The sequence below is a fragment of the Scardinius erythrophthalmus genome (assembly GCF_964197995.2).
Source record: "Scardinius erythrophthalmus genome assembly, chromosome: 4".
NCBI lineage: Eukaryota > Metazoa > Chordata > Actinopteri > Cypriniformes > Leuciscidae > Scardinius > Scardinius erythrophthalmus.
Genome location: NC_138224.1, coordinates 28,047,898 through 28,075,695, shown reverse-complemented (window position 1 = coordinate 28,075,695; position 27,798 = coordinate 28,047,898). Strand labels below are relative to the sequence as shown.

Sequence of the window (27,798 nt, the reverse complement as noted above, 5' to 3'; positions counted from 1 at the left end):
GCGCCGGCGACACCATAGCTAAGCAAAACATTAGCAACCGGGAAATAGCGCATAGCTAGTGATGTGACATTTGAACCGAGGCGTCGGAGCTTGTGTCGAGAAAAAATGGGCGTGCCAGATGAAGCCATGATTCGAGGCTTTTGTTGTTAACGTGAAAATCACGTGACTAATGACAAACGAGGCCTTGGTTTGTGTGGATACGTCATCGGTTCAGTCTGAGTGTCGCTTCTGGATAAAGGGGGTTCGAAACTCGCGCCACCTTGTGAGTGTTGTCAGGAGTAGTAGAAGCAGTTGTTGCAGTGTCAGAGAGTTAGATAACTATCATTGTCATTATTGTGTCATATGTGTTAGGGCTGTATATTATTACATTATATCAGGTTAGAATAGTTATAGTATATTGTTATTATTAATTATAGTAGGCCTAGCTATATTATAATCTTGTTATATTAATTAGATAAGATTATTTGGATTGCTTTGGATTTTTGGATCTGGACTGGACTGGACTGCTTTTTGATTTTGATTGCCCTTTTTTATTTGCTTGCTTTTTGTGACCTCTTCCTTTTTCCTGGTAATGGAGCCAGCAAGAAAGAAGAAATCCTCCCCTGTCTGGGCTCAACAGAAGCATCAGTATCCTCATTTATACCAGCTGGCACTGGCATTTTTATGTTCCCCTGCATCCTCTATGGCTGGAGAGGTTTTGTCCAAGAAGAGGAATCGTCTAAACCCCAACACACTTGAAAAAATTCCCCAGTCCCATAAGCACAACACTGCACTAAAACTAGTTACAGTTCACTGCACAACCCCCCCCAGAAACAATTCTTAACTTTTCCCACCCCAGACTATTCTGTTGCAGTTTACTTTATTACAATCCCTCCACCATAAGCACTGCATTCAACACAGTGTCACTTTTGCTGTTCACACTGTCACTATCCAAACAATTTATGAATAATTAATTAACTGTGTGTGTGACAGTTGTCTCTGCACAAGTAAATTCAGACAGAGAAATATACATATTTTATTTTATACCCAGGCAATGGACAAATGTCTGCTCAGGTCATTGGTTCAAAATGAATTAATTTGTCTGCTATTTCTTTGCACAGTTGCTAGGTGTCACTAGTGAGCAATGCTGAATGAAGCTTTGAGTAATGAACCTTTGGGTGAAGCAATGGGCTGCGAGGTGTCTGTGGTTCAGGAAGCCTCATTTTGCCATCACTACGCATAGCTGCTAGCTAGCGGTTAACTAGCAAAAACAAAACAAAAACATTACAATTAAAACCGCCTGAACATTTTATTAAAAGTATCATACAACATGAGTGTCATAATTATAATATCAATTAAACTGCTGAAAATACTTACATTTGTGCGACTCGACGTTCGACGTTCAGCCATAAAAAAGCTTGATGCCGGCACTTCAAAACCGAGGGGAAGGGGTAAGAGTAAGAGGTAAGACAGAGAAATGAGACGCAGCCTTAGACTACATAAAATTCTTAGATAACTAGATAAAAAATTAAATAATAAACAAAACTTGAAGTGAAGCTAAAGAATATTACTTACCTTTAAATAAAAGATGGCAAGAAAATAAACTCAATGGAGGAGGCACTTGAAAACGAAGTAAAATCTAATAAATTAAAAAAAGATAATCATTGGGTTGGTTTAGATAAATGCATTGGTATCATGAATCAAAAAAGAGATCAGAAAGACAAAGACAAATGAACTAGACAAAGACAGAGTCGCTATGTGCTAGGGCTATTAAAAGAGCCTTTGGGGTGTAGTTAGCTGCTGTAGACACACAAGGAAAGGGAGGAGAAAGTAGAAACATGTCTAAATATGAGTGAGATATATCTGTAAAATGCATACAATTTTTGCTTTTTTTTAATCAAAATCTTTCATATTTAAATAATGTCTTACCTGAGTTACAGTTGGTAACTTGATGGTAATAAAATTACAGACATGCGACATCGAGACTACGTTGTCAGAAGTCATGAAATTACCAAAACGTCACGTGACTGGGACGTAGTTGGTTATTTTGTTAACTTAGGAGCCATACTGACGACGTTGTCAGTTGGTAATTTGATGGTAATAAAATTACAGACATGCGACGTCGAGACTAGGCCTACATTGTCAGTTGGTCAAGTCATGAAATTACCAAAAAGTATGAATAAATTACTTAAAGGAGAACTCGGTAACTCTAGCGAACTCTAGTCACTTCTTCGCTGATTTTCCCTTTTGTTGTCGCATGTTTTCCTCACGAGCTCCCCCTACAGCTGTGGGGGGGGGGGGGGGGCGTATATGTCACAACACAGTCGTAAAAAACTCACTTGCGGCGGCCTCCTCCCCCTCTCTACCGCTGCTCATGTGCGTTTGTTTTGATCGGAGCAAGCCAACTGAATCGTGTGGAGCTATGTCTACCGAGGTGGGTAATCTGGTAATACATCATACATGCGTGTGTGTTTATGTCGAATTGCCGTAAAGCAATTTGTGTTTCACGCTCATTCTCGTTCTAGTTCTCGCTTCTCACGAGACTTCTAATTTCTATCTTGCCGGGACGGTAGTGAACAAGTTGCAAGGTTGGTTTTCCGCCTGGGAACGCTGGGGGGAGCGGGGAAAGTCACCAATATCAACAGAACAGGTTGTTTAACCATCCAAATGATTTCTAGACAGTTTTATTAAGTTAAAAAAGTTACCAAGTTCTCCTTTAACTGCGACGTCGTGTGTTAGCTGGGTTCTTCCTCTGATCTGCACCAATCTCCTTACATGAACAGTAAGTAGTTACTGTAAAATGTTGTTTTCACTATCGTGTCTTGCAGGGTATAAAGTTTACTTTTTTGCTCTCTAGCCACATTCACATTTTACTAAGTTCCTAGGAAACGCACATGACATGCAAGAAAAAAAAAGTAAACGTTTCCTCGATTTACTAAATTGTGTGGATGATTAACTAATTTGTGCGCACGATTTACTATTTCGTTCCCTCAATTTGCTAGATTGTGCGAACAAGTTAGTAAATCGTGCGCACGATTTAGCCTACAATTTCTTTTCTGCATGTCATGTGTGCAGGTCCGTAGAAACCTAAGAGTTTAAAAGGTAATTTGTTTATATTATAGTGACATTTCAGCACAAATTTAATAAAAATAATCTGAGGAAATGTAAACCAGCTGGTTTCATTAACATTTAGAATAAATTGTTTTAACAATTTTAATTTAAGTGTTAATCAGACAGATCATCACTGTAATTTTAATCAGACAGAAAAAATCAATTTCATCATCACTGTAATTTCCTTTATAAAGGAAATTACAGTGATGATGAAATTGATTTTTTCTGTCTGTCTGATTAACACTTAAATTAAAATTGTTAAAACAATTTCTTCTAAATATTAATTTGGAAAATCCATTGGAAATGGATTTACAAACATAATTTTACTCTGCATAATAAAAGATACATATTGAAAAATAAATCTGTCTTCTATAAGGATTGGGATTGAAATGATAATTTGGTCTGTCTTTGATCTTATTGAAAACGTTCTTTTATGTGAGCAGTTTTGTTAAAATACTTTTTGCAATATAAAGGATTATTGTCCACTGATTATATATATATATATATATATATATATATATATATATATATATATATATATATATATATATATGTGTGTGTGTGTGTGTGTGTTCAAATAATTTCCACAAAAATGTTAAGCAGAAAAAAAAGTTTTCAACATTGATATTAATAATTGAAAAAAAAAAATCCTGAGCATCAAATGGTCATATTAGAATGATTTCTAAAGGATCGCTTGACACTGAAGACTGGAGTAAGGATGCTGAATATTCAGCTTTGATTATAGGAATAAATGAAATTTTAAAATATATTAAACTAGTAAACAATATTTTCAAATTGTAATAATGTTTTGCAATATTACAGCTTTTACTGTATTTTTGATCAAATAAATGCAGCCTTGGTGAGCAGAAGAGACTTCTTTCCAAAACGTAATAAAAAAAAAATACTTTTGACATGTACTGTATTATAAACAATGTATTTTTTTATTTTTATTTTAATCACATTTGTCACTATTTGTCACTTTCTGCATTTCAATAAAAGGATACCTGGTATAAATGCCACATTTTGAACGGTAGTTTGCATGCACTCTTGTCATTTTTGAGTGTTTACAGGACTTTTATTTTGGTCTGGCGGTGTGACGTCATAAGTTTGCGCCACTGTCCTGCATCTGTTGTGATTCGGCTGAAGAAAGGTTTGTGTTTTAAAACAATTTAGTTGTTTAAATCGAACCGTCCAACCTGGAAGAAACATATTGAGGAAACAGATAAAAATGCAGGGCGATTTTAAATGTAATGAGGGCAATAGCTGGAAAAGAATGGGGAGCAGAAAGATATCAATGTTAACAATATATCAAGCATTGATAAGGTCTATTATTGATTATGGATGCATGATTTATAGTTCAGCATTAGAAACATTATTAAGGAGTCTAGATAGGATGCAGTATGGAGCTCTTAGAATATGCTTAGGAACAACTAAAACAACATCAGTCATTGCACTAATAGTAGAGGCTAATTAAATGCTATTGAGTTTGAGGAGAGATAAATTGTCATTCTATCTTTAAAGAGTTATACTGGAAATCATATAACGTTAGCTAAAGATGTTTTAAATAATTGCTGGGAATGCTTAAATAAAGGGAGAGCAGATTTGGATGGAATATAAACTAATTAGCAAAGAAATATCAGATTGAAAACATAGAATTATAGTGTGAATAGTGTGTCACCTGTATGGTGAGAGGTCCCAACATGAATAATTCCTGGTGTTACAATTGATTTAGAGGTATTAGATAAGAAAAGGGAATGGGAGGAAATGGGTCAGCATAAATATTATGTAAGCACACACAGGAAATTCCATGCAAGTACACATTATACTGATAGATCTAAAGCCCGAAAAACAGGGCTTACAGGGGTAGGAATATATATTCCCGATATTAAAATATCATTAACAAAGAAGTATAACTTAAGTTGTTGAAATAGGAAAGAAGAGGTCATAGGTTAATTAATAGGATGAGATTTGGACACTCTGGACTGAACGCTTCTCTGTTCATAACTGGAGTACATGAGACTGGTCTATTTGAGAATTGTAGGGAGAAGGAAACAGTGGAGCATATAATATATGACTGTAAAAGGTATGATAAAGAAAGAAAATAATTAATTGCATATTTAAACAAACAAGGTAAGATAAATAAGGATTTGAAATATTTATTAGGATATGATCTTAATAGAGATAGAGAAGGATATAGAATATTAATTAAATTCATATATATTACAGGGTTAAGTGGAAGGATGTAAATATGGAATGAGGATGCTCTAGTCTATTCTGGATCTTAGTATTTAATTTAATTTACCACGGAATTGTTTTGGAGGAGCTGAACACGCAGCGCCAGGTAGGACCTGTTAAGATGGAATAGGATGGAGCATCGAGTAATTATTAAAGGAGGAAGATATGAATAGGTATATATGATAAAGAATAGAAAGATTGTAAACAAGGAAGAAATGAATATAAGTAAATCATGACTGCATAACAGCAAAAGTTAGATGACTATATGCACACCGGATGCAAAGCGCCAAAAAACTGAAGAAGATTCAAACTGTCCAATCAATTGTATAATTCTTACAAGTGATGCAAAGTTAATTATTTATTATTAAAGAAAACATTGTAATGGTTTAACTAATAGTTTACCCCGGTCACTTTATGCGTTTTTACTGATCAGATAGATATCCGATTGCTGAAGAGAAATCACCTTCTGGAGTTTATTTAAATGATCGTTATTTTTGTCAGTAAAGTGCATCCTCACATGAGTAACAGAAAATGTGCGTCTCACTTCACTCTCTTTGTAGTGAATTAGTTTATTGGAAACACGAATTCGGTCATGAGAGCAACGGGGCTTTCGAGATTCACTGAGCATTAACTCTGACTTACTCTCTAACCAGTGCGCTGAACTAGGTAGCCAATTGAGGCGCACCCAGAGATTTAGCAAGGGTTTATTTGTCTTTCTTAATTATTCTCATCTTAAACATGACGATATGTCACTCTAAACACACAGAAAAACTCCTGGTGAAGCAACAATCCACGTGACACACTATCATAAAGATGGCGTTTATTAAAGAGGAGAGGGAAGACATGAAGATTGAAGAAACATTCAGTGTGAAACAAGAAGATACTGAGGAACAAACAGGTTGGTTTCATTCTCAAAGCTGAACTCAGTCATTTGATTCTTATTAAAGTCCCCATGATATCAAAATGGAAGTTTTTTTGGCTTTTAGTGTGAATATGTTAGCCTTACTGTTATCTGTAAGCTAGTCTGCACCAAAAAAAAAAAGAAAAAATTCGCATTTAGAAGATATAGCCTAAGCATTCAAAACTTACAGTCTCTCACTTCTGCCAATTTGGATAAATGATTTTGATGATATCACTCTGCACTTCAGCTTCTCATCAGATTTTTCTGTCCAATCAAATATTCTCTAGTAACTGAAGTGTTCCGCCACCTACATTATAAATAGAAGCTGCGGCTGAAATCGGTCACTTGTTACTACATGGTGAATGACATAGTGCACTAGCCTATATAGGGGATAAGGAATGATTCAGACAGCGTAAATGTGCTTTCCATGGGGGCGAATGAAGTTTGGTTTCACAGTCCAGATGGTCTAGCTACAGGACAGCACAGAGCGAATCATATGCGCGAGTCTGCGCAGACCACAAAACGTATTGGACCTATTTGAATTCTGCACAGAATGCTATATTTTACAGCCATATGGAAGAGATTAAGAGAACAAACGGTTAGCGATAAGGAGGAAACTGTGGCTTTACCAAGCTCAATGGCTTTGGCCGAGCTGTGATATAAACGAAACGCTACTAGCTATTTAAAAAAAGAGAGTGGCTGTTCGATATGTCCCGCCCTGTCTTCCTGTTTCAGTGGAAATTACGCCAACACACTGAATAATGCTCTGCATTTCAAGGCACTTCAGTGGGCCTTTAAAATGTTGAGCTTTACAGAAATGAATATTTTTTAAAGTCAAGTCAAGTCAAGTCAAGTTTATTTATATAGCGCTTTTCACAACACAGGTTGTATCAAAGCAGCTTCACAGTAATAAATTAGAACAATACATCAATGTTTGTTTCTAGTGGAACGTCTACGTTTGGTAATGCTGATCAATAGTATCGTTGATTGATTAATTCAATTAAATATCCCCAAATATCCCCAACTGAGCAAGCCAAAGGCAACAGTGGCAAGGAACCGAAAAACTCCATCAGGTGACCTAATGGAGAAAAAAAAACCTTGGGAGAACCCGGGCTCAGTCGGGGGCCAGTTCTCCTCTGGCGTTTATGAACTAGAGGTCGGATTTAACTGTAGGATTAAAAGTATTATATGAATGCCTGGCTGAAGAGATGCGTCTTTAATCTAGTTTTAAACTGGGAGAGCGAGTCTGAGCAACGAACAGTATCCGGAAGACTATTCCAGAGTTTTGGTGCTAAATGTGAAAATGCTCTCCCTCCTTTGGTGGACCTAGATATCCTAGGTATGACCAAAAGCCTCGAATTTAGTGACCTTAAAGAGCGCGATGGATTATAGGGCGATAGAAGATCCGTTAAATAGACTGGAGCTAAGCCGTTTAGGGCTTTATAAGTCAGTAGCAATACCTTGTAATTAATACGGGACTTTATAGGTAACCAATGTAGAGATGATAAAATCGGTGTTATATGATCATATTTTCTTGATCTAGTTAGAACTCTAGCGGCGGCATTTTGGACTAACTGTAGCTTGTTTATTGAGGATGCAGGACAACCGGCTAATAACGCATTACAGTAATCTAGTCTCGAGGTCATGAATGCATGAACTAACTTTTCTGCATCAGAAACACATAGCATATTACGTAGCTTAGCAATGTTTCTAAGGTGGAAAAAGGCTGTTCTTGTAACATATGAAATATGATTTTCAAAAGACAGGTTGCAGTCTAATATAACACCCAGGTCTTTTACTGTAGAGGATGAAGTAACAGGACATCCTACTATGTTAAAGTTGTATTGTGAGAGGTTTTGTGGGTGGTTTTTTGAACCGATAAGTAGTACCTCTGTCTTGTCTGGATTTAATAAAAGAAAATTATGCGTCATCCAATCTTTTATATCTTTAACACACTCTGTCAATTTGGATAATTTAGCGTTTTCATCTGGCCGTGATGAAATATAGATTTGAGTGTCATCAGCATAACAATGGAAACTAATTCCATGTTTCCTTATAATATTTCCAAGTGGCAGCATATATATTGAGAATAATAGAGGGCCTAACACAGATCCCTGCGGCACTCCATAGTTTACTGGAGTTATGATAGATTTTTCTCCATTTAAATAAACAAAATGGTAGCGGTCAGATAAATACGATCTAAACCAGCTTAATGCTTGTCCTTGAACACCAGTATAATTTTGTAGTCGATCTAAGAGTATTGTATGATCTATAGTATCGAACGCAGCACTAAGATCAAGTAAAACTAATATTGAGATACAGCCTTGGTCAGAAGCTAAAAGTAAATCATTTGTGATTTTAACGAGCGCAGTTTCAGTGCTATGATGCGGCCTGAACCCAGACTGAAACTTTTCATAGGTGTCATTTTCTTGTAAGAAAGAGCCCAGTTGAGCGGACACAACTTTTTCTAGTATTTTAGACATAAAAGGTAGATTTGAAATGGGTCTATAATTTACTAGATTATTCGGATCTAATTGTGGTTTCTTAATGAGAGGTTTTATAACTGCCAGTTTAAATGTTTTTGGAACATAACCTAAAGATAAAGACGAGTTAATAATATTGAGGAGAGGCTCTTCCACTACAGGTAACACTTCTTTCAATAGTTTAGTTCGTATAGGATCTAGTAAACATGTTGTTGTTTTAAATGAAGTAAAAAGTTTATTTAACTCTTTTTGTTCTATAGTTGTAAAGCACTGTAATTGTTCTTGCGGGGTGATAATTGAGGCTGAATTATAAGGCGCGATTGAGGATTGAACGTTTACAATTGTGGTTCTGATGTTTTCTATTTTCTCAGTGAAGAACTTCATGAAATCATTACTACTAAACTGTAATGGAATATTTTGTTCAGGAGACATCTGTTTATTTGTTAGTCTCGCCACTGTGTTAAATAAGAACTTAGGATTGTTATGGTTGTTTTCTATTAGTTTGCGTAGATGCTCAGCCCTGGCCGCTTTTAGGGCCTTTTTATAACGTGACATACTGTCTTTCCATGCGATTCTAAAGACCTCTAAGTTGGTTTGTTTCCATTTACGCTCTAAATTACGGGTTTCTCTCTTTAGAACACGCGTAGTATTGTTGTACCATGGTGCTTTACTTTTCTCTCTGACCTTTTTTAATCTAATGGGCGCAACAATATCCAATGATCCAGAGAGAATGGTGCTCATAGTGCTAGTTAATTCCTCAAGTTCATCTGTTTGTTTGGGTTCACTGAGCAGCTGAGACAGATCCGATAAGCTGTTTGAAAAATTATCTATGGTGGATGGAAGGATTGTTCTGCCTAATCGATAACGCGGCGCAGCATGATATATTACAGGAGTACGTAATATGCAAGTTACCATGTAATGGTCAGTGACATCGTCACTTTGTGGAATGATATCTATATCGGTTGGATCGGTTCCATGTGATATAAAACTTATAAATAAACTTATAACCCGTTTTCTGAGTAACATTGAGAAAATCTCTATAGATTGTTGCAACACCGCCGCCACGACCATTCAGACGGGGCTCGTGCTTATAGGAGTATCCTGATGGAGTAGACTCATTTAAACCGAAATAATCATTTGGTTTAAGCCAGGTTTCAGTAAGGCAAAGTACATCGAAGCTATTATCTGTGACTATTTCATTTACAATAACTGCCTTAGGTGTGAGTGATCTAATGTTTAGAAGACCTAGCTTTAAAAATTGTTTTTGATTACCAATAGCAACATTTTCTGGTTTAATAACAATTAGATTTTTTCTAGATCCTGCAGTAGATTTATGATTTGATCTCACTAAACGAGGAATAGACACAGTTTCTATGCAATGTTCTAAACTATTTATATCAGTTAAATTGGTGCAGCAGAGACTATGATTTGGACTTTTGGTTACTAGTCAAAAGGTATTTAACATTTTGGAGATGTTATCTGACAGAAGATCCGATCCGAATCTGCTTGGGTGTAAGCCATCAGCACGGTAAAGCCTAGGACGCTCCCAAAACAGATTCCAATTATTTACAAAGAGAAGTTTCTGTTCATTGCACCATAACATTAACCATTCATTAAGCGCAAATAATCTACTAAACTTTTCATGACCTAGTCGGTACGTGGGAAGCGGTCCTGACACAATAATCGTTATATCAGGCGATGTGCTGCGTACCGTATCGATCAGATTCCTGAAGTCTTTCTTCAGAACTTCCGTCTGGCACAGCCTGATGTCGGCCCCTCCCGCGTGCAGGACAACAGTTCCGACGCGCTCGTTCAAAATCTCGGGAACGTGAGCAGCGATTTCAGAAACACGAGCACCAGGAAAGCAGTGACTATGCACCTTACTTTTATTTAACGTAGCGTGTACGTGTCGAACGATGGAATCGCCGATGATCACAGCATCGCGTTCTGTTTCGCGAAGAGGGGAGAAGCGGTTTTGTGTGGATATCTCGAAAACCGGGAGGGTCGGAGAGAGTTTTCTTGGTCTAGACCTGGCTCGCGTCTTCCGCTGCGGAAAAATCCAGGCTTCGTGATGGCATGTTGGAGCCGGAGTGAACGAGACCATGGCTGATCGCGACCTCGACTTCCGGGACCGATGTTGAGGAACGCACGGAGTAGACGAGGTCGGAGTCATCGGGTTAGTAACGTTAGTCTCTGATTTGTGTGCCTCGGCACGTGATGTTTCAAGAGCTAACCGCCGGTCTATCAGCTCGGCTTTTCTTACTAAAAGGTCGTGGATCTGTTTCTCAACAGCTTCCAGCTCAGACTGCACCGCGTGCAGCTCAAATGTGTCCTCACCTGCACCAAAAGGTAGACTACTTACATTTGATATATTCGCCATTTTAACAGATGGACAGTAAGTTAAGTTAGCAACGACGCTACCAGTGGTGCTATCAATATTAATACTAATTTATGGCTTAAGTCTTGGATATAATCCGTCTTTTCAGTGGTATGGGTGTAGAGTAGACGCACGATAGGCGAAAAAATGTTTGTTTGTAAATGAGTGCGGAGAAGACGCGTTCAGCCGTGATCCACGGACGTAACCTATAAGAGTCTCCAGCGTTGGATCACTAGGCTTGAGACGCGTCTGCTCAACAATCCGCGTTATAACTATGAGGTGAGGAAAAGTAGAAAATGTTCGTTGTAAGTGAGTTTAAAGAGAAATCAAGAATTATAAATCAATCGATGGAGCTCCAAAGACAACAACGTGCTCAGACGCGACGCATGCGCATTCGAAAACCCTGTGAAATCTCTTACAGATTAAAGAATGTCATACGAGTGTCTTGGATCATTCTATAATTAGGGGTATTTTTGGAAATTTACAATGTGAAGAAAACAAGTTTACTTTCCAAAACACAAACAGGACCTTACATAAAACCCTTAAAATCAAGTACTTATGCTATTAGCCAAACTCAGGGTATTGGATTTTTTTCTCTCTCCAAAAAGCAGATGTTAAGATATATTCCAGTCAACTAAAATAAGTATTTGTTCATTGCTTGGAAAAATACCTAGAATTGAAATAGCCACCTGATTGACAATTATGTATCCACTTACCTAAATAAAAATTGTAATCATTGAGACTTTACAGAAAAATGTTTAGAGATATAAAACCTCTCTGTTTTCACAAAAGTTGTTAAATGGTCCTCACAGTTTCTCAAACAAGTAAAAAAAAATGTATATGCTGTTTGGGAAGAAAAATACCTTGTGGGAACACTAAACATGCTGTACAGTCGGCAACTGAGTATTTTTGAAAATTAAAAACAGCAGTTACACAGTTGACCATACAGAAACTTGGTTGACAAAGGTAACACGCATGAGAAAGTAGAGAAATGAGCAAGAAATAATAGATCACAGGTTATACTTAAACCAACAACAACAACATTTTTTTATTTGTTATTGAACAAGTTCTTGAATGAAAAAATGTCCATATTTAATGTTCATTGATAAGTCTTGCAAATGTGATTCCATCTCCCATTAGTCCCATAGTTCAGTGTGCAAATTTAACAAAGAAAAATTGTGAATCGACTTGTACCTGAACTTTAAATGGGACAAAGTGTGCACTTCGCTTTGAAATGTGCAGCGCGAACAGACTTATTTAGTCTCAGCCTTTTGCTATTTGATTAGAGGATAAAGCCATATTTCTAAACAAAACACAATGTTAAAGACCTTTTATGAGAGAAGTTTAAATATATTTTCGGTTCATTATGAAACTGAGGCGGGACAAATTAGACTATGGCAGGCCGCCACAATCTAGTTAATGAATGGGAAACGCTGAAATGTCTTGGTGTCTGTTGCTTTGTGCCATTAAACTGGGGTTAACTTGTATTTGTCTTTTTCTGCTGTAGACCTGATGGCGCTGAAAGAGGAGAGTCAAGAACTGAATGAAATGGAAGAGGAAGATCATGATTTCACAACTGGAGAAAAATCTTTTCATTTCTCACAGACTGAAAAGACTAACAGTCATGTAATTATTCACTCTGAAGAGAAGCCTTTCAAATGTAAACAGTGTGAAAGGAGTTTCCGGTTCAATAAATACCTTAAGAATCACATGAGAATGCATACTGAAGTGAAGCCTTTCACATGCCATCACTGTGGAAAGGGTTTCTGTCATAAAGCAAGTCTCAAGAATCATACGAGAGTTCACACTGGAGAGAAACCTTACACATGCCCTCAGTGTGGAATGAATTTCACTTATAAACCAACTCTTAATGCCCACATCAAAAGTCACACGGGAGAGAGCCCTTACGTCTGCAAACTGTGTGGGAAGAGCTTCTCACAAAAAGGAAATCTTAAGTATCACATGCGAATTCACACTGGAGAAAAGCCTTTCACGTGTTCTCACTGTGGAAAGAGTTTCAGTCATAAAGTAAGCCTCAAGTCTCATATGAGAATTCACACTGGAGAGAAGCCTTACACCTGCACCCACTGCAAAATGAATTTTACATATAGAGAATCCCTTGATATCCACATGAGAGGTCATACTGGAGAGAACCCTTACATCTGCAAACTGTGTGGGAAGAGCTTCTCACAAAAAGGAAATCTTAAGTATCACATGAGAATTCACACTGGAGAGAAGCCATTCGCATGTTGTCAGTGTGGAAAGAGTTTCAGACATAAAGTGACCCTTAATAAGCACATGAGGATTCACTCAAGAGAGAACTCTTTTAAATGCAATCGGTGTGGAAATAGTTTCACAGATAGAAATCACCTTAAGAAGCATGTAATAACTCACATCGGAGAGAAGCCTTTCATGTGTGATCAGTGTGGGAAGGGTTTCACACTTAAAGGAAACCTTAAGACTCACATGAGAATTCACACTGGAGAGAAGCCTTACGTGTGCCATCACTGTGGAAAGAGTTTCAGATTTAAAGGAAATCTTGACACTCACATGAGACTTCACACTAGAGACAGTCCTTTCACGTGTCTTCAGTGTAAAAAGAATTTCACGTGTCAAAGAGACCTGAAACATCATTTGCAAACTCATTCTGGAAAGAAACTGCTGTGTGGCAAGAGGTTTAGAAAAAGGAGCATTTTCAAAAATCACCTGAGCATTCACTCTGGAAAAAGGCTATTTAATTGCGATAAGTGTAACAAAAAGTTTGTTTTGCCGTCACACTTACAAATACACCTGAAAAGTCATGCAGATGTCAGACCCTATTTGTGTTCTTTGTGTGGAAAGAGATTTAAATGGCTCAGAAGTTTAAAATGTCACCAGAAAATACGTATCTGTGTGAAATCAAGGATACTTTCATACCACAACTGAATGTGGACCAGATGATTTTCTGCTCTCTCTTTTTTCCTTCACATGTAACATGAATATGTAAAATGAATTGCAGAGTTTTGGAAACGGATAAACAACTTTTAGTATCTGAAAATGGATTGGATACATTTGTATTGATACTTTGTGCATGTAAGCATACCTAATATAAATGAAAAAGTATAAATAAAAGGATAAACTTAATGAAACCATGAACATTGCACTGTTATTTGATTATTTTTTTTTTGGTTTTAAATACACGGGTAAACATATTGTCAATTTGGACTTGAATATGGTTAGCTTTGGAGCTCATCTAATGGAATTTGTAAGCTGATTCCAGCTGCGTGTCACCGCTGGTCCTGTCTGAAACTTATGATTTGACTGCAACATTTTTTAATAAGTCCTGTATTAAGTTAGAGTATGATAGTCCCAAACCTGTTTTTTTTTTTTTTTTTGTTTTTTTAAGGTAAATGTAGGAGTCCTTTAAAAACACTTGTGGTCTTTAGGTCACTGGAAATTCGAATAATCTAGAGTCCATATAATTCAGACCTACTATGCAAATGAAGACATTCAAGAATGTAATTTTCATATGTAAAAATAAATAAATAAATAAATAAATTTTTACAATGTATGTGCTCAGTCTAACACTGAAAACTGTTTAGAAAAATGTATTAAGAGCTCTATTATACAAATAAGTATAAGGTGCAATACCAAACAGGACCAAAACCAAACCAGCTCACTTCTTCTCCTTCTCTTTAAAATGGTCTTAATTCTCTCTCCCAGGTAGGCCTGAAGTTCATTGGTTCCCCAAGGGCTCCGGCCAGGACTCCATAATCCATCCCTCTCACCAGCTTCTTTTATTACATCTGACTTGTCTGAGAGGCCCTGGATGGATTGAATAAAAAAAAAAGAATAAAAAAAAAAAATCAAACAAACAGGTTAGCACTCATGACAATCGAAAATACATTACACCTCAACGCACAATGGAAAGGAAAATGTAAACATACCAGTAATTGTCTGCCAGTCCATTTGTAGACTGAAGTATGCAGCTTGGAGTCCTATAAGTTTCTCCTGTCTAGTGTACCTCAGTCTCGTGTAGGGCCTTAGTTTGGCAGCTAGTTCGGATTCCAGATTCTCTAGAATGAGCCAGCTTGCGCTTGTGCAAAGTGGGCTGTTTCTGAAGTCCTGAGGAACCGGCTTGCGCAAGAGGCAGACTCTGCAGGTCCACAGAGATCTCCATGTCGCATCCCACATCTGTCACCTGGGTGGATGAAAGTGCTTCAGCTTGTTCTTAAAGGGATACTCCACTTTAAAATGAAAATTTTGTCATCATATACTCACCCTCATGTTGTTTCAAACCTGTATGAATTTATTTCTTCTGCTGAACAGAAAGGAAGATATTTAGAAGAATATCAGTAACCAGACAGTGTCTGGTCTCATTGACTTCCATAGTAGATTTTTTTCCTACTATGGAAGTCAATAGTCAACTATGGAACTAAGTTCACACAAGTTACCAACCTATCCATCCTCGGTAAAATGGGCGTGTCAAGAACACTTCCGGGATTTTTAACCGTTCTTGCCAAAATGCAAACTTGTGTATTGGGACGGTACTTGGGCAGCGACTGATGACGTTTCACAAGTCCAAAAGAACACAAGTACAGACAAGAACGCATATTGAGAAATGGCCACTCTGAGGGGAGGGTTGCGGTGTGGTTTGCAGAATTTTGCACACTTGATGAGAAGCATGCACGTCTTTAAAATAAGAAAACATTTCAGAATCCTCCATCATAATGCATTATAATTGTTCCAAATCCTTGTTAATGTAGGCTACATAAAGATTTCATCATAGTCGTAAGATTGTACATTTTACATCCTAGTCTGTAAGTGTTCATTTTAATATTAGTAAATATAAAGTTAGATGCCTGATACTCTGGATAATCTGGGTTCTTTTTAAAGATGGATAAATCATGGTTCCCCCACACTTCTGAAAACAAAACATTAGACAACAAAACAAAATAATATGTAACTTGCTTGGTTTTGACAAAATTATCTATTTTGTGTTTCGAGTCTATTTATAGTTGTCTAAAATGTTATAAATATTTTTTTATTATTATTAATTTAAAAAAATCGAAGACTTGTTTTGTCCAGAGTTTAATGAATCTCATCAAATACATTTTAATAGTCTCTGGTCGCCGAATACTGGTGTAATAGTTTAATAGATACAATCTTTATTTGAAGTGTAACATTAGTTTCAAACGTCATTTATTCATTTTGATCACAGCTACCGCAACATCTGTGTTTATATCTGGATTATAAACTTTTATCCTAATACTTTCGTTATTATTTGATGTTTCAACACAGAAATAGCAATAGGCCAACTGTGTAGTTGAAAACACTGTTACTGAAGCTATAACACCAGCAGCGAGAAAGCAGATTTAAATATCCCGGTGTGATGGTAATTGTAAAGGTTTAATAGACATAGCAGAATCACTGTCATTTAGGAAAATAATATTTTAATGATGAATAGTTCATATATAGGCCTATAGACTATGTATTTTTTGTACCAGACCTCAAAATTAGCCCAGGCCCGGGCGACAACTATGTGCATAGTTCTTATCTACTGTCTTAACATAATATAACTTATTCTTGATTATAGTATAATTATTTCTATTAATATTGAAGGTTATACAGTATGTTTAATATGTAGCTTTATTTTACATATTTTGTATCGGGGGTCCTTGCTTCATGTCTCTATCACCTAAGGGGTTCTTGCCCTGAAAAACATTGAAGACGCCTGACCCACAGAAACAGCCTGGTGTAAAAGAATGCATCAGGTGATGAAGGAGGCTAAGAGTACAGAGGACGGAGACCAGGAGGAGACCACCAAAGAAGCAAATTATGTGATGATAAAAAGATGATCACAAACAAAAGTGTGTGTGGTGATAAAAAGATAGATGCTCAAAGCTGAGAGCAGGTTAGAAGGAAAATGGCAGCGGCTGTGGAAAAAAACCTGTAGAGAGTAAAAAGACCCCAATTATTTTTATTAAATGGACAAAAAGAGCAAAGAAAGCCATGTTAGCTGGCACGACAAGAAGGTGTAGTACACCTCCTACCTTACTGTTTCCAAAACCACCCAGACTGAAGGTTGATAATACATAATAAAAATAAAATAAAAAATAGGTTAAGTAACATACAAAAGAACAGTATTCTTTAATTAAAGGAGAATTGGTAATAATCACCTGGAACATCTACCTGTGCAGCTGGAGCAAGTAGATCTTCATCAGATGGTTCCTCTCCTGCAGAAGCTGAGCTAGAGCCAGCCACTTTTATCATCAAGATGAATGGTGTTAATAATTACAAGTCAACTCACCTTTATTTATATAGCGCTTTATTCAATATAGATTGTTTCAAAGCAGCTTAACAGTAATAAACAGGGACATAACAGAATCAATGATGCAAACTAAATAGCATCCCTTGTCTGCCACTATTGTTTTCACTATTTTTCCATAATTATTCATTTTTTGATAATTAAAAAAAGAATACCAGAGTCGTGGGTGATTAAGAGGTAAACAAGCTTACCAATAGCAATGTAAAATACAATATCTATAAAAGATACATGGTTTCAGACCCCTGTTTTTTTATTATAAAGAAAATATGTTGGACAAATCATTTGTGAAATAAATTATTTTAGTTTTAAATTAATATGTAATAGAATTGGGTAATGGTTTGTTAATCATTCAAATTCATGACTAATAACTATGCTCTTCTGTAATACTGTATGACACTACTATCAAGTATGTATTATTAACATGTAATAACTGTAAGGTGAATTTTGTGTTGTCAATCATTTAAAAGAAAATCACATGATGACTGTTTTAAATATCTAATTCTTAATATATATAGTAATTTAAAAGAAAACAGGTAGTTCAGGAGATAAAATGAGTTAGGTCAATGATTCTGACCCATACTCATAACCAGGAGGTGGTGATAATGCACAAAGTTGTATGCCAACCACCTTAAAAGTCAAGAAGAAGAAAGAAGCAGCTCAAAGGTAGACAAGGTAAGTTATGTTTCATACATTATACATATGATCATGTAACTTACATACTCTGATTGTTATTGCTGATAAGCGTCACATCTTTATTATCCTATATAATTATCTGCGTAACTTTGTTGGTGTAATTCCTGCTCATTTACTTTACTTAGTTTTCTGTGTTTCTTGTTATCTTTTCAACCTCACAAATACTCTGCTACACATTTAAGTATGTGACCTATAAAATTTCTTATATTAAACATTGTACACTGGGATTGCTTCCCATGCATATTTCTCTCACCAGAAGTACGTTCATCTCTATGAGTACTTCACTAGACCCTAAATAGCATCTTTTGTCTTCATAGAGGGAGCATACTTTTATTTAAACACAAGCTGAATAAACCCAGCTCATTTTTTGTTTCCCAAAACAGACATCCTGATGTTCTCAGTCAATTTGCCAGGAACGATTTACTTATAACTTGCTTCCCAATAATGTATGAAAGAAACGTCTCAGTTAGCACTGCTCAAAATAATCAGTTTAGTCTTTTCTTGTGAATAATAACCCTTCATACATATCACACACATGTTCAGAATGTTCAGTGCTTGACGAATGTGATCAACTGATAAATTCATATTTGCTTTGTGCTTTGGCTGGCACTGAACCAGACTGACTCACTCAGCACTTGTCATATATCACTGTAGTGTATTCAAGAAAATAATGTTTGTTTTGGGGTTCAAAATTTTAAATACACACAAGTACAAGTAAAAATTTTTTAAAAATTGTCAAAAAGACGTTTTTGAAAGCGACAATAACAAAAATATAACCTTTCGAACATAAATGGCATTTGAAAACATTTTTTTTTTTTTTTTGCCAAACACACATTGTTTAGGTCAACTATAAAGTTTACACGGTTCTTCTCCCATTTGAACAACCATTCACTTTTTATGTGTTGTAAATCCAACTGGCTGACTCTTTTACTGGGTTGTGTTTACACAAACATGTTGGCTTCCAGTGTCGACATGCCTTATTGTTGACCTTTTTAATGGCAGTATGTTTCTGGGCTTGGTACTGTTTCTTTGTTCCTTGAGTTTTGTTGAGTTCACAGGCATTAAACTACAGATCAGGTGTTCTTATCCTTTGTTTATTGTTCAGTACACAAAGCATGAATCTCTTAGCAATGTTCTGAATAAAATAAAGGTCCAGTATTTTTAATGATGTGTAGTTTGTCTATCGTTTACATTAAAACTTTGAACTAATATATACAAAAAAATGCTTCAGTGCACTGATGTCCTCTTGAAGCTTAAGGAGGTAAAAATTTCTTACATTAAACTCCATTTGCAAAATTGGCATGCCAAGTTTGGCTTATTTTCCTTAGACATGACATGATCCATATTCTCCTCTTTCGCTTCCACCCCTTTTTTTAGCGCACATAAAAAAACACATTTTATAAAGTGCTTAATTTGTTTACCACTAGCGCATGATGACATTTTATTCTTCTATACTAACTTGTGTCATAGGCTACAATTCAATAGGTGTCATCATTGTAGTCTACATCATACCCAAATGCTTATTAGATCCATGTCATAGAGTGTGATTTGTAATGATCTTATCCCGATGAGACCATGATATACAAATTATTTCTGTCATAAAGGAGATTGGTATGGTAATGGTAATGGATATGGCAATGTTAATGTATTTGGTCATGGCAGAATAGATCTGCTACGCTGCTGCTGCTGCAGAGTAAGTTCTGGGACTTTGCTACTGCCAATACATTTACAGACTGTGAGCATGTAAGACATGTACCATACATGAAATAACCCCAGTAGTAGATCTATACAGGTGGAGCTGGGGAAGGTGGAGGGTTAACAGCAACAATACTGGTATTTGAATGTTGAGCAGCAGCTCATTTGTTTGCTGATGCAACAGCAACCAATCAGCTGTGCTATGCAGATGACAGTGCGATCGCTACCAAATTGAGTTAAGGACTTATCATCTATTTTTGGGAAAATAAAAAATAAAATACATGCTGTTTCCTCTGTAGAAAAAAAAAAACAAAAAAAAAAAACCACAATATACATCAAATGGTTGCTGATATAAATAAATGAACATGAGTAATATAGCAAAAGCTAACAAGTCGGCTGAATTTGGAAAAGTGAATAGAAACTTCTGCAGGAAGGAAGCTCTCGAGAAGCATACAGTACATTAGGCAAAGCATAGCAATACTCAGGGAACCATCCCAGTCTGGACTATGCCCTTGAGGGACTGCTTTATGACTTCACAGAATGTACATTTATAGTTTGTCTCCCTCTATAGAAATGTATATGTTAGCTGACTGCTCTCGTAGAGCTAAGTTTTCCTTTTTATTCCTTTAATCTGCAATTGCAGTTATTCTCGGAATTATCAACTTTACGTGGGTTGTACCTCGGCACAGCACAGCGCATGAATCCAATGTTTTGAGGAGAATGTCAGTCGCCGCTCCGGAGTGGATACTGTCATTCGCCATCACAGATTCTACTTTTTGGAAGTATGACCAACATAAGAATTTTCACCGGAAAATGTCGTCTGAACAAGTAACATCCACTTTTGTTCTGACCAACTAAGGGGAAAAAAACATTGCAGTAAATCGCGCTGATTAAATCTAACGATCGCTTATCATATCACGTCAAACCGTGCAAATTATACTTTGTTCTCAAATTGTTAATGTTAACAAACATCAGCATTGCGTGACTACATTTAATGCCCTTCCAATATTTATCCTTGTTTTCGCATGGGCCGGTTGCAGTCTCTTTTTTTTCTGTAGCCACTCCGAAGTCCAAAGTCTTTTGCATTTTACAACGGGTGAATCTCCAGTTGTCACTGGTGATTTGCCGTTTGAACCTTTCTGGATCCGCCATCAAATTAATAAGTTTAATTATATCAAGTGCTGTGAGAAAAGGCTATAAATCTCCACCTCCAACATCCTCACACACTTTGTGTGTACAGATGTGACGTAATGACGCAAAGACATGCTCGAATTTCCCGCGGAAATCCACCAGTACCACTGGAATTAAAAACATTATTACAAGCTTACTGTTTTGAATTGAACTAAGGCAAGCAGATTGTTTTGAACACTGGCTGGTTATGTACTTGCTAAGAATTTTTTTTACAATTTTTAACCCAAAAAAGTTACGGACTGGAGCTTTAAATCAATTAGTAGCCTTATATTAATGTTAGCTAATATTAATACTAATATTATTGTACTTGGAAATTGTGATTTAAAAAAAGATTTTATTGATAAAATAGTATAGTCTATTTTCACATTCATTGTGATTGTGATCAGGACAGTGGCGCCGGCCCTAATGTCCATTAACATTATCCCTGTGAATATTTTTTTTCTGCAGTTCAGAGCAATTTCGTCCCTTTTACACATTAACCCTCTATGGCAGGGGTTGCGTGCCAATCACTGTCATGCAAGCAAATACGAGAGAGGTGTATGTATTTCATTCAGATAAAGTATGGGGGTTGTGGTACAGTGACAAACTTAAAAATGTCACTTTCTGACAAAAAGGTTGCAGACCCCTGCTCTATGGTATGACATTTTCTACTCATTTCCTTGTTATTCATCAAAAAAAAAATATATATATATATATATAATAGCACTATAGGAATTAAAAAGGCAGGTCTTAAGGTACCCAATGATGTGCTGTTTTTAAGTCACATGACATTTGAATGTCCCTCCAAAACTCTTTCCCACTGTCACCCTCACACGGAAGACACATGTTGAAGTGCTCCAGAAAATGCTCTATTAACCTAATTTCTAAACATCTCTTCTCAAGGTGCAGCATCTTTGATAAGTAAATTAGATCTTTTTATTCACAAATCAACTTTGTCTAACATAGTTTTACTGTAAAAAAAAAAATAAAAAAAAATTGCCATATGGCAATGCTGTACCACAGTGAAATTGCAGCAATATATTTTCCCATTGGGATTTTTTTATAGATAGTAGCATCAACAATATGATTGCAGTTATTTATTTATTTGAAGTGTTTATTGTAGAATAGTTGTATTTATGTATAAATAAAAATTGATTACTTTTCAGAAAACTAGATGTACCGCAGGGCGGTACAAAATATGACCGCCGCTCAGGCCTGCACTGGCTTTCCACAAAAATAAATGACGTAGAGCAATTTGGCTGTATTGCGTGTTTATGTATATACCTAAAAAAAGTAGTAGTATGTGCATGTCTGTGTGTATGTGTGTGTGTTTGTGTATGTGTGTGTCTGTGTGTGTGTCTGTGCGTGTATGTGTGCGTGCGTACATGTGTGTGCGCGTGTGTGTTTGTGTGTGTTTGTCTGTGCATGTGGATTTGTATGTGTGTGTATGGGTGTGTGTCTGTGCGTGTGGATGTCAGTGTGTGTGACAGTATCATCCTAAACCAGCAACCCTTCGCTCAACAGCACCATCTACAGGCCGATGAGTGTACAGTCACCTTATGTGCACATAAATTAATTTATTTTATACCCCCCCATGGATGAAATTCTACGAAACTTAGCATACCCCCAGAGGATGTCAAGTTAATCATACACATGAAATATGGTGCAGTTCTGAACATCTCAACTGAAGATAGGGGCGATTAAAGTAGAATAATATTGCATTTTAATTTTTTATGGGAGGGGCGTAAATCACAAATGAGTGATTATGGGCTAGGTTGATGTGGGCCCTTAAGACCAACATACCATACAAATTTCTTCATCCTCGGTGCCACGGTTCAGGTAGTTATGTAGGAAAAACTGCATTTTTGGGGTTTGGGGGGGCCCAGCTCGGGGGGGGAGTGGCCCCCGGGGACCAAACGAAATTTTTCCGTAAAAGTTTCATGTTCCCCGGTGTTTCGGTGTCCCTGGTATCGTTGACGAAAAATTCAGTAGATGAAGAAAAAAAAAAAAAAAAAAACTTTGACAATCGATTATGGGCTAGATTGATGTGGGCCCTTAAGACCAACATACCATAAAAAAATCGTCATCCTCGGTGCCACGGTTCAGGTAGTTATTTAGGAAAAACTGCATTTTTTTGGGTTTGGGGGGCCCCAGCTCGGGGGGGGGGGGAGTGGCCCCCGGGGACCAAACGAAATTTTTCCGTACAAGTCTAGTGGGGCTACATGCCCACCAAATTTCATGTTCCCCGGTGCTTCGGTGTCCCTGGTATCGTTGACGGAAAATTCAGTAGGTGACGAAAAAAAAAAGAAAAAAAACTTTGACAATCCCTATATGACCACTTTCGCTAGCTACGCTAGCGGCGGTCATAATTAATACAGCAATATTTTACGGAAAGGGCAATAGGAAGAGTGCAGAGTTAGCTCTTCCATGTGATGAGATAGAGGATGATTTAGCCAAATGATTGGGAATGATAGGGATTAAATGATAGGGATCTACTTATTAACTTATTGTGTTCCAAGTATATAAATCTTTCAATTTCTAAAAGAAATGTGAAATTAAATAGAAAAGAAAATCATAATTTTATAGGGAAAGAACTTCTTTGACCATTTTCCATTATGGTACAGCATTGCCATATGGCAACGTTTCCCTAAGTACCCCTCAAAAAATCTGATTTGTATGATTAAAGCTATTTTATGTAATAAAAACGTATTTGAAAAAATATTTCATGGTTAGAACATAATGCGTACCATTGAGGGTTAAACCCGGTAAATTGCAGTACAATTATCAGATTGACTTTTCTGGTAAATACACAAATGTGCTGTTGACACATAAAAAGTGTTGTTCTGTCTTTTTACTGGTAAGATGCCTTTCACATGAGTCTCAAAATAGTAAACTCTGTGATTTCAATAATCAGAAATTACCTTTAAATGCTGCACTGTTTTCTTTATTTACTTGGATGAAAAGCACTTTAATTTCACTGTCAATGTGACTTTATTTATTTTTACTTCTGAGTGACAGGCATAAGGGGATGATTACAAAGAATGTGTTCTCATTCATTTATTTTTTTGTTCTTGTTTCTGCAGTGTGGATAGGGATGATCAGACTGGAGACCTGCAGCATGATTCTCACCAACCAGTAGATGATGAACTACAGAGAGTCAAAGACCAACACAAAACCAGCATGAAAAATAAGTATGAGAGCTTATGTAAGAGCCTCAAACTACAAGAGAATCAAACCTTCCTGAAAAGGATCTATACACAGCCTTACATCATAGAGAATGAGAGTATAGGAGTAAATGAAGAACATGATGTTTTACACTTGGAGAGAACAGCCAGAACACAACACTCACAAGACAATGCAATCTACTGCAATGACATCTTCAAACCTTCACTTGAACCCGGATGTGAGAAGAAAGACAAAATCAAGGCTGTTCTTACTAAAGGCATTGCTGGAATCGGAAAAACCGTCTCTGTGCAGAAGTTTGTTCTCAACTGGGCCGAGGGAAAAGCCAATCAGGATGTAGATTTCATGTTTGTTCTTCCATTTCGAGAGCTCAACTTGATTGGAGATCATCAGTACAGTCTTCACAGACTTCTGATGGACTTTCATCCTGAACTTAAAGATCTAGACTCAAAGATTTATGAGGAATGTAAAGTTGTGTTCATCTTAGATGGTCTGGATGAAAGCAGAATTACACTGATGTTTTCAGACAGTGAGATTTTATCTAATGTGACTGAGACTTCATCAGTGGGTGTGCTGATATCAAACCTCATGAAAGGAGAGCTTCTTCCCTCTGCTCTCATCTGGATCACCTCCAGACCAGCAGCAGCCAATCAGATCCCTTTCAAATACATCAACTGTGTGACAGAAATTCAGGGATTCAGTGAGCCTCAGAAGGAGGAATATTTCAGGAAGAGAATCAGTGATGAGCATCAAGCCAGCAAAATCATCTCACTCATCAGAAGAGCAAGAAGCCTCGACATCATGTGCCACATACCCGTCTTCTGCTGGATCTCATCCACTGTGTTTCAAAACATCCTGAAACAAGATGACAGTACAGAAATCCCTCAAACTCTGACTGAAATGTACATCCAGTTCCTACTGATTCAGATCAATATGAGGAATCAGAAGTATGAAGAGAGAGATCCAGAGAAACTCCTGCAGTCCAACAGAGAAACGATTGTGAAACTTGGTGAACTGGCTTTTAAACAGCTGATGAAGGGCAATGTCATGTTCTATGAAGAGGACCTGAGAGAGAGCGGCATAGATGTCACTGACACCTCAGTGTATTCTAGGATTTGCACTGAGATCTTTAAGGAAGAATCTGTGATTTATCTGAAGAAAGTCTACAGTTTCATTCATCTGAGCTTTCAGGAGTTTCTAGCTGCTTTCTATTTGTTTTACTCCCATCTAATGAAAAACATGGAACCACTGCAGAGTTTTCTGGATGATAAATATAAGATGTACAGATCTAAGAGAAAAAGAACTAAGATAATCTCGCTGTTTAAACTACTGAAATCAGCAGCTAATCAAACCCTTTGGAGTAAAAATGGACACCTGGATCTGTTCCTGCGGTTCCTTCTGGGCATCCCATTGGAGTCTAATCAAAAACTCTTACAGGATCTACTGATAAACACAGAGAACAGCTCCAAGACCATCAAGGCATTTGCACAGTACATCAAAGCCACAGTCAGGGGATATGCCTGTTTTCCAGCTGACAAATCCATTAATTTGTTTCTCTGTTTGTTAGAAGTGAATGATCATACTCTGTACAGAGAGATTCAGGAGATTGTGAAATCAGACAAAGAGGTGCATCTCTCTCCTTCGTTTTGCTCAGCTCTGGCCTACATGATTCAGATGTCAGAGGAGGTGCTGGATGAGTTTGATCCCATGAAATACAAAACACCAGACGAGGGTATATGGAGACTGATACCAGCTGTGATAAACTGCAGAAAAGCTCTGTGAGTATTCATTTATATTATCACAGAAGAAACGGATTAGTCTGTTGTTGAGACTTAAACAGAAAGGATTCGAGCAGTTGAAAGCACACTGAACAGTCGACCGTAGAAGCACAGCATTTTTTTCAACCACCTCACATTTAGAATTTAACTTTTATATCTCAAAGAAAGTAGTACTTAGTGGTCAAAAGACATTTTCTTCAAAGAAATATAAAGTCTCAACAGGCAAAATGTGATATAGTGGTGCAGATTAAATCAACTACAAATAAAATAACATATTAAAAATGTCATGATCTCAACAGAGGGTGATTTAAACAACTTCAAAAACAGCATTATTGTCTTCACTTATTACTTTCCAATTTGACTTTATTTTATTATCTACAATGTTCTAATTGAGAATTAGCAGAGGTTTAGCTATAGTTGATATTGTAAATATTATTCCCATAAATAAATATAGTGGGTTACAGAACTAGGCCTCAACTAGGACACACACACACACACACATCATTGGTAGATGCAATCCATGATGTCATGTGCGGAGAGCCCACAAGTATAAAAGGGGGGGAGGCTGAGTTACACGTCATCAGCTCCTTTGTCTGAGGGAGATGAGTAGACAGGCCCGAGGTGTGGCAACAAGACACAACAATCTTGTTTCCCTTCTTAGGAAAATGGGTTGCATATGCAACCAAAGATGTTCCCTTTCGAATTGGAACTTCGACACTGCGTCTGGTATTGACTTTGCCATGATGAGGGAATGTCTGCCTCACTAGGCTGTGAATATGCACAAACATAGTGAGCATAGCATGATTAACTCTACGGACTACCCAGCCGGAGTCAGAAATACGTTAACCCCATGGGCACATCCCATGTGACTCATATAGTGGCGCTACTCCCTAAACCAATGTACTAGGAAAGATCCACAAGATTCTATGCTGTATAGCAGGGGAAGTCCTGGCTGTTACACCTTTCTTCATCCCTTGTGGGACAGGCCACAGCCATATATGGCCCTAAGAGTAGAGCTCTAAGGGAAAAATACCCAACATAGCCTGTTATGTCAAGCACATCTCACCAGTATTTGACAAGGCTCTTATGGAGCAGCCTACCACAGGGCAGCTTCTATTCATTTTATTGGCCCTAGAGTGATTAGGGGAGAATATTGCCGTGCAAAGGCAAAAGACTTTGATTTTAGTCGAAAATGAGCTATTGATATTTTTGTCACATTTAAGACCTCCTTTATCATGTGGATAAGTATCTTAAATTAATTCCATTGTTTTTTAATAAAATAATGGGTTGCCTTAACAGTAATTTCCAAAAGCCCATGAGAAACCAAGGCAGAACACCGTAACACCAGTTACCGCTCTTTGGCTTTGTTTTGGAACGCTCAAATTGAGTTACGGTACTCGGCCTTTGTTTAGCCGCGTGTCAATATGAAGTTACTGTGCCTCTGTTCTATCAAATAATGCTACCTATCAGATTATACGTTATCTGGCTTTGTTTTACTGTCCATAAAAATTGAAATTACGGTGTAGTCTTTGTACAGCTGCCATCAGTCGCTGTAACTTCTGATGTCCTCAGAGCTTTGTCCTAAACACGGTCAGAACATTTAATATGGTCTGAACCCGCTCCATTGACAAACGTGCGATATCAATCCGAAGGATATATGCAGAGTTAACAGAAAAATGTTACACATGCCATAGCAAATGAATACAACAGAGAACTAAAGCCCCACCTCACCCAGTTTGGGTACCGACCTGGTTGAAACACTCATGCATCTAGCTGGCAGAGTGCCAAAACTTCGCCGGCGCCTTCAGCTCCGCCCTAAACACGGTCGAGCCGACTCGGGAATAATATATCACAGGAAGTGTTAATAATGAAGCAAACAGTGTACT

General features: G+C 37.2%; 2 protein-coding genes across 2 annotated transcripts in view; both read left to right on the top strand.

The window, feature by feature from the left end:
- The first annotated feature begins 4,197 nt into the window (after window positions 1–4,197).
- LOC308690089 (uncharacterized protein) lies at window positions 4,198–14,213 on the top strand. The gene is made up of 3 exons (XM_081364361.1): window positions 4,198–4,240; window positions 6,092–6,223; window positions 12,594–14,213. The coding sequence occupies exons 2-3, from the start codon at window positions 6,139–6,141 to the stop codon at window positions 14,009–14,011; spliced, it is 1,503 nt and encodes a 500-aa protein (XP_081220487.1). The 5' UTR covers window positions 4,198–4,240; window positions 6,092–6,138; the 3' UTR covers window positions 14,012–14,213.
- A 1,473-nt stretch (window positions 14,214–15,686) lies between these two features.
- Window positions 15,687–27,798, top strand: part of LOC308689277 (protein NLRC3-like) — a gene marked incomplete at both ends in the record, with an annotated part of 58,393 nt that continues 46,281 nt past the window's right edge. The window contains 2 exons of the mRNA XM_081362931.1: window positions 15,687–15,712; window positions 24,035–25,912. Coding sequence (XP_081219057.1) covers window positions 15,687–15,712; window positions 24,035–25,912 — 1,904 coding nt within the window. The remainder of the gene's footprint in view (window positions 15,713–24,034; window positions 25,913–27,798) is intronic.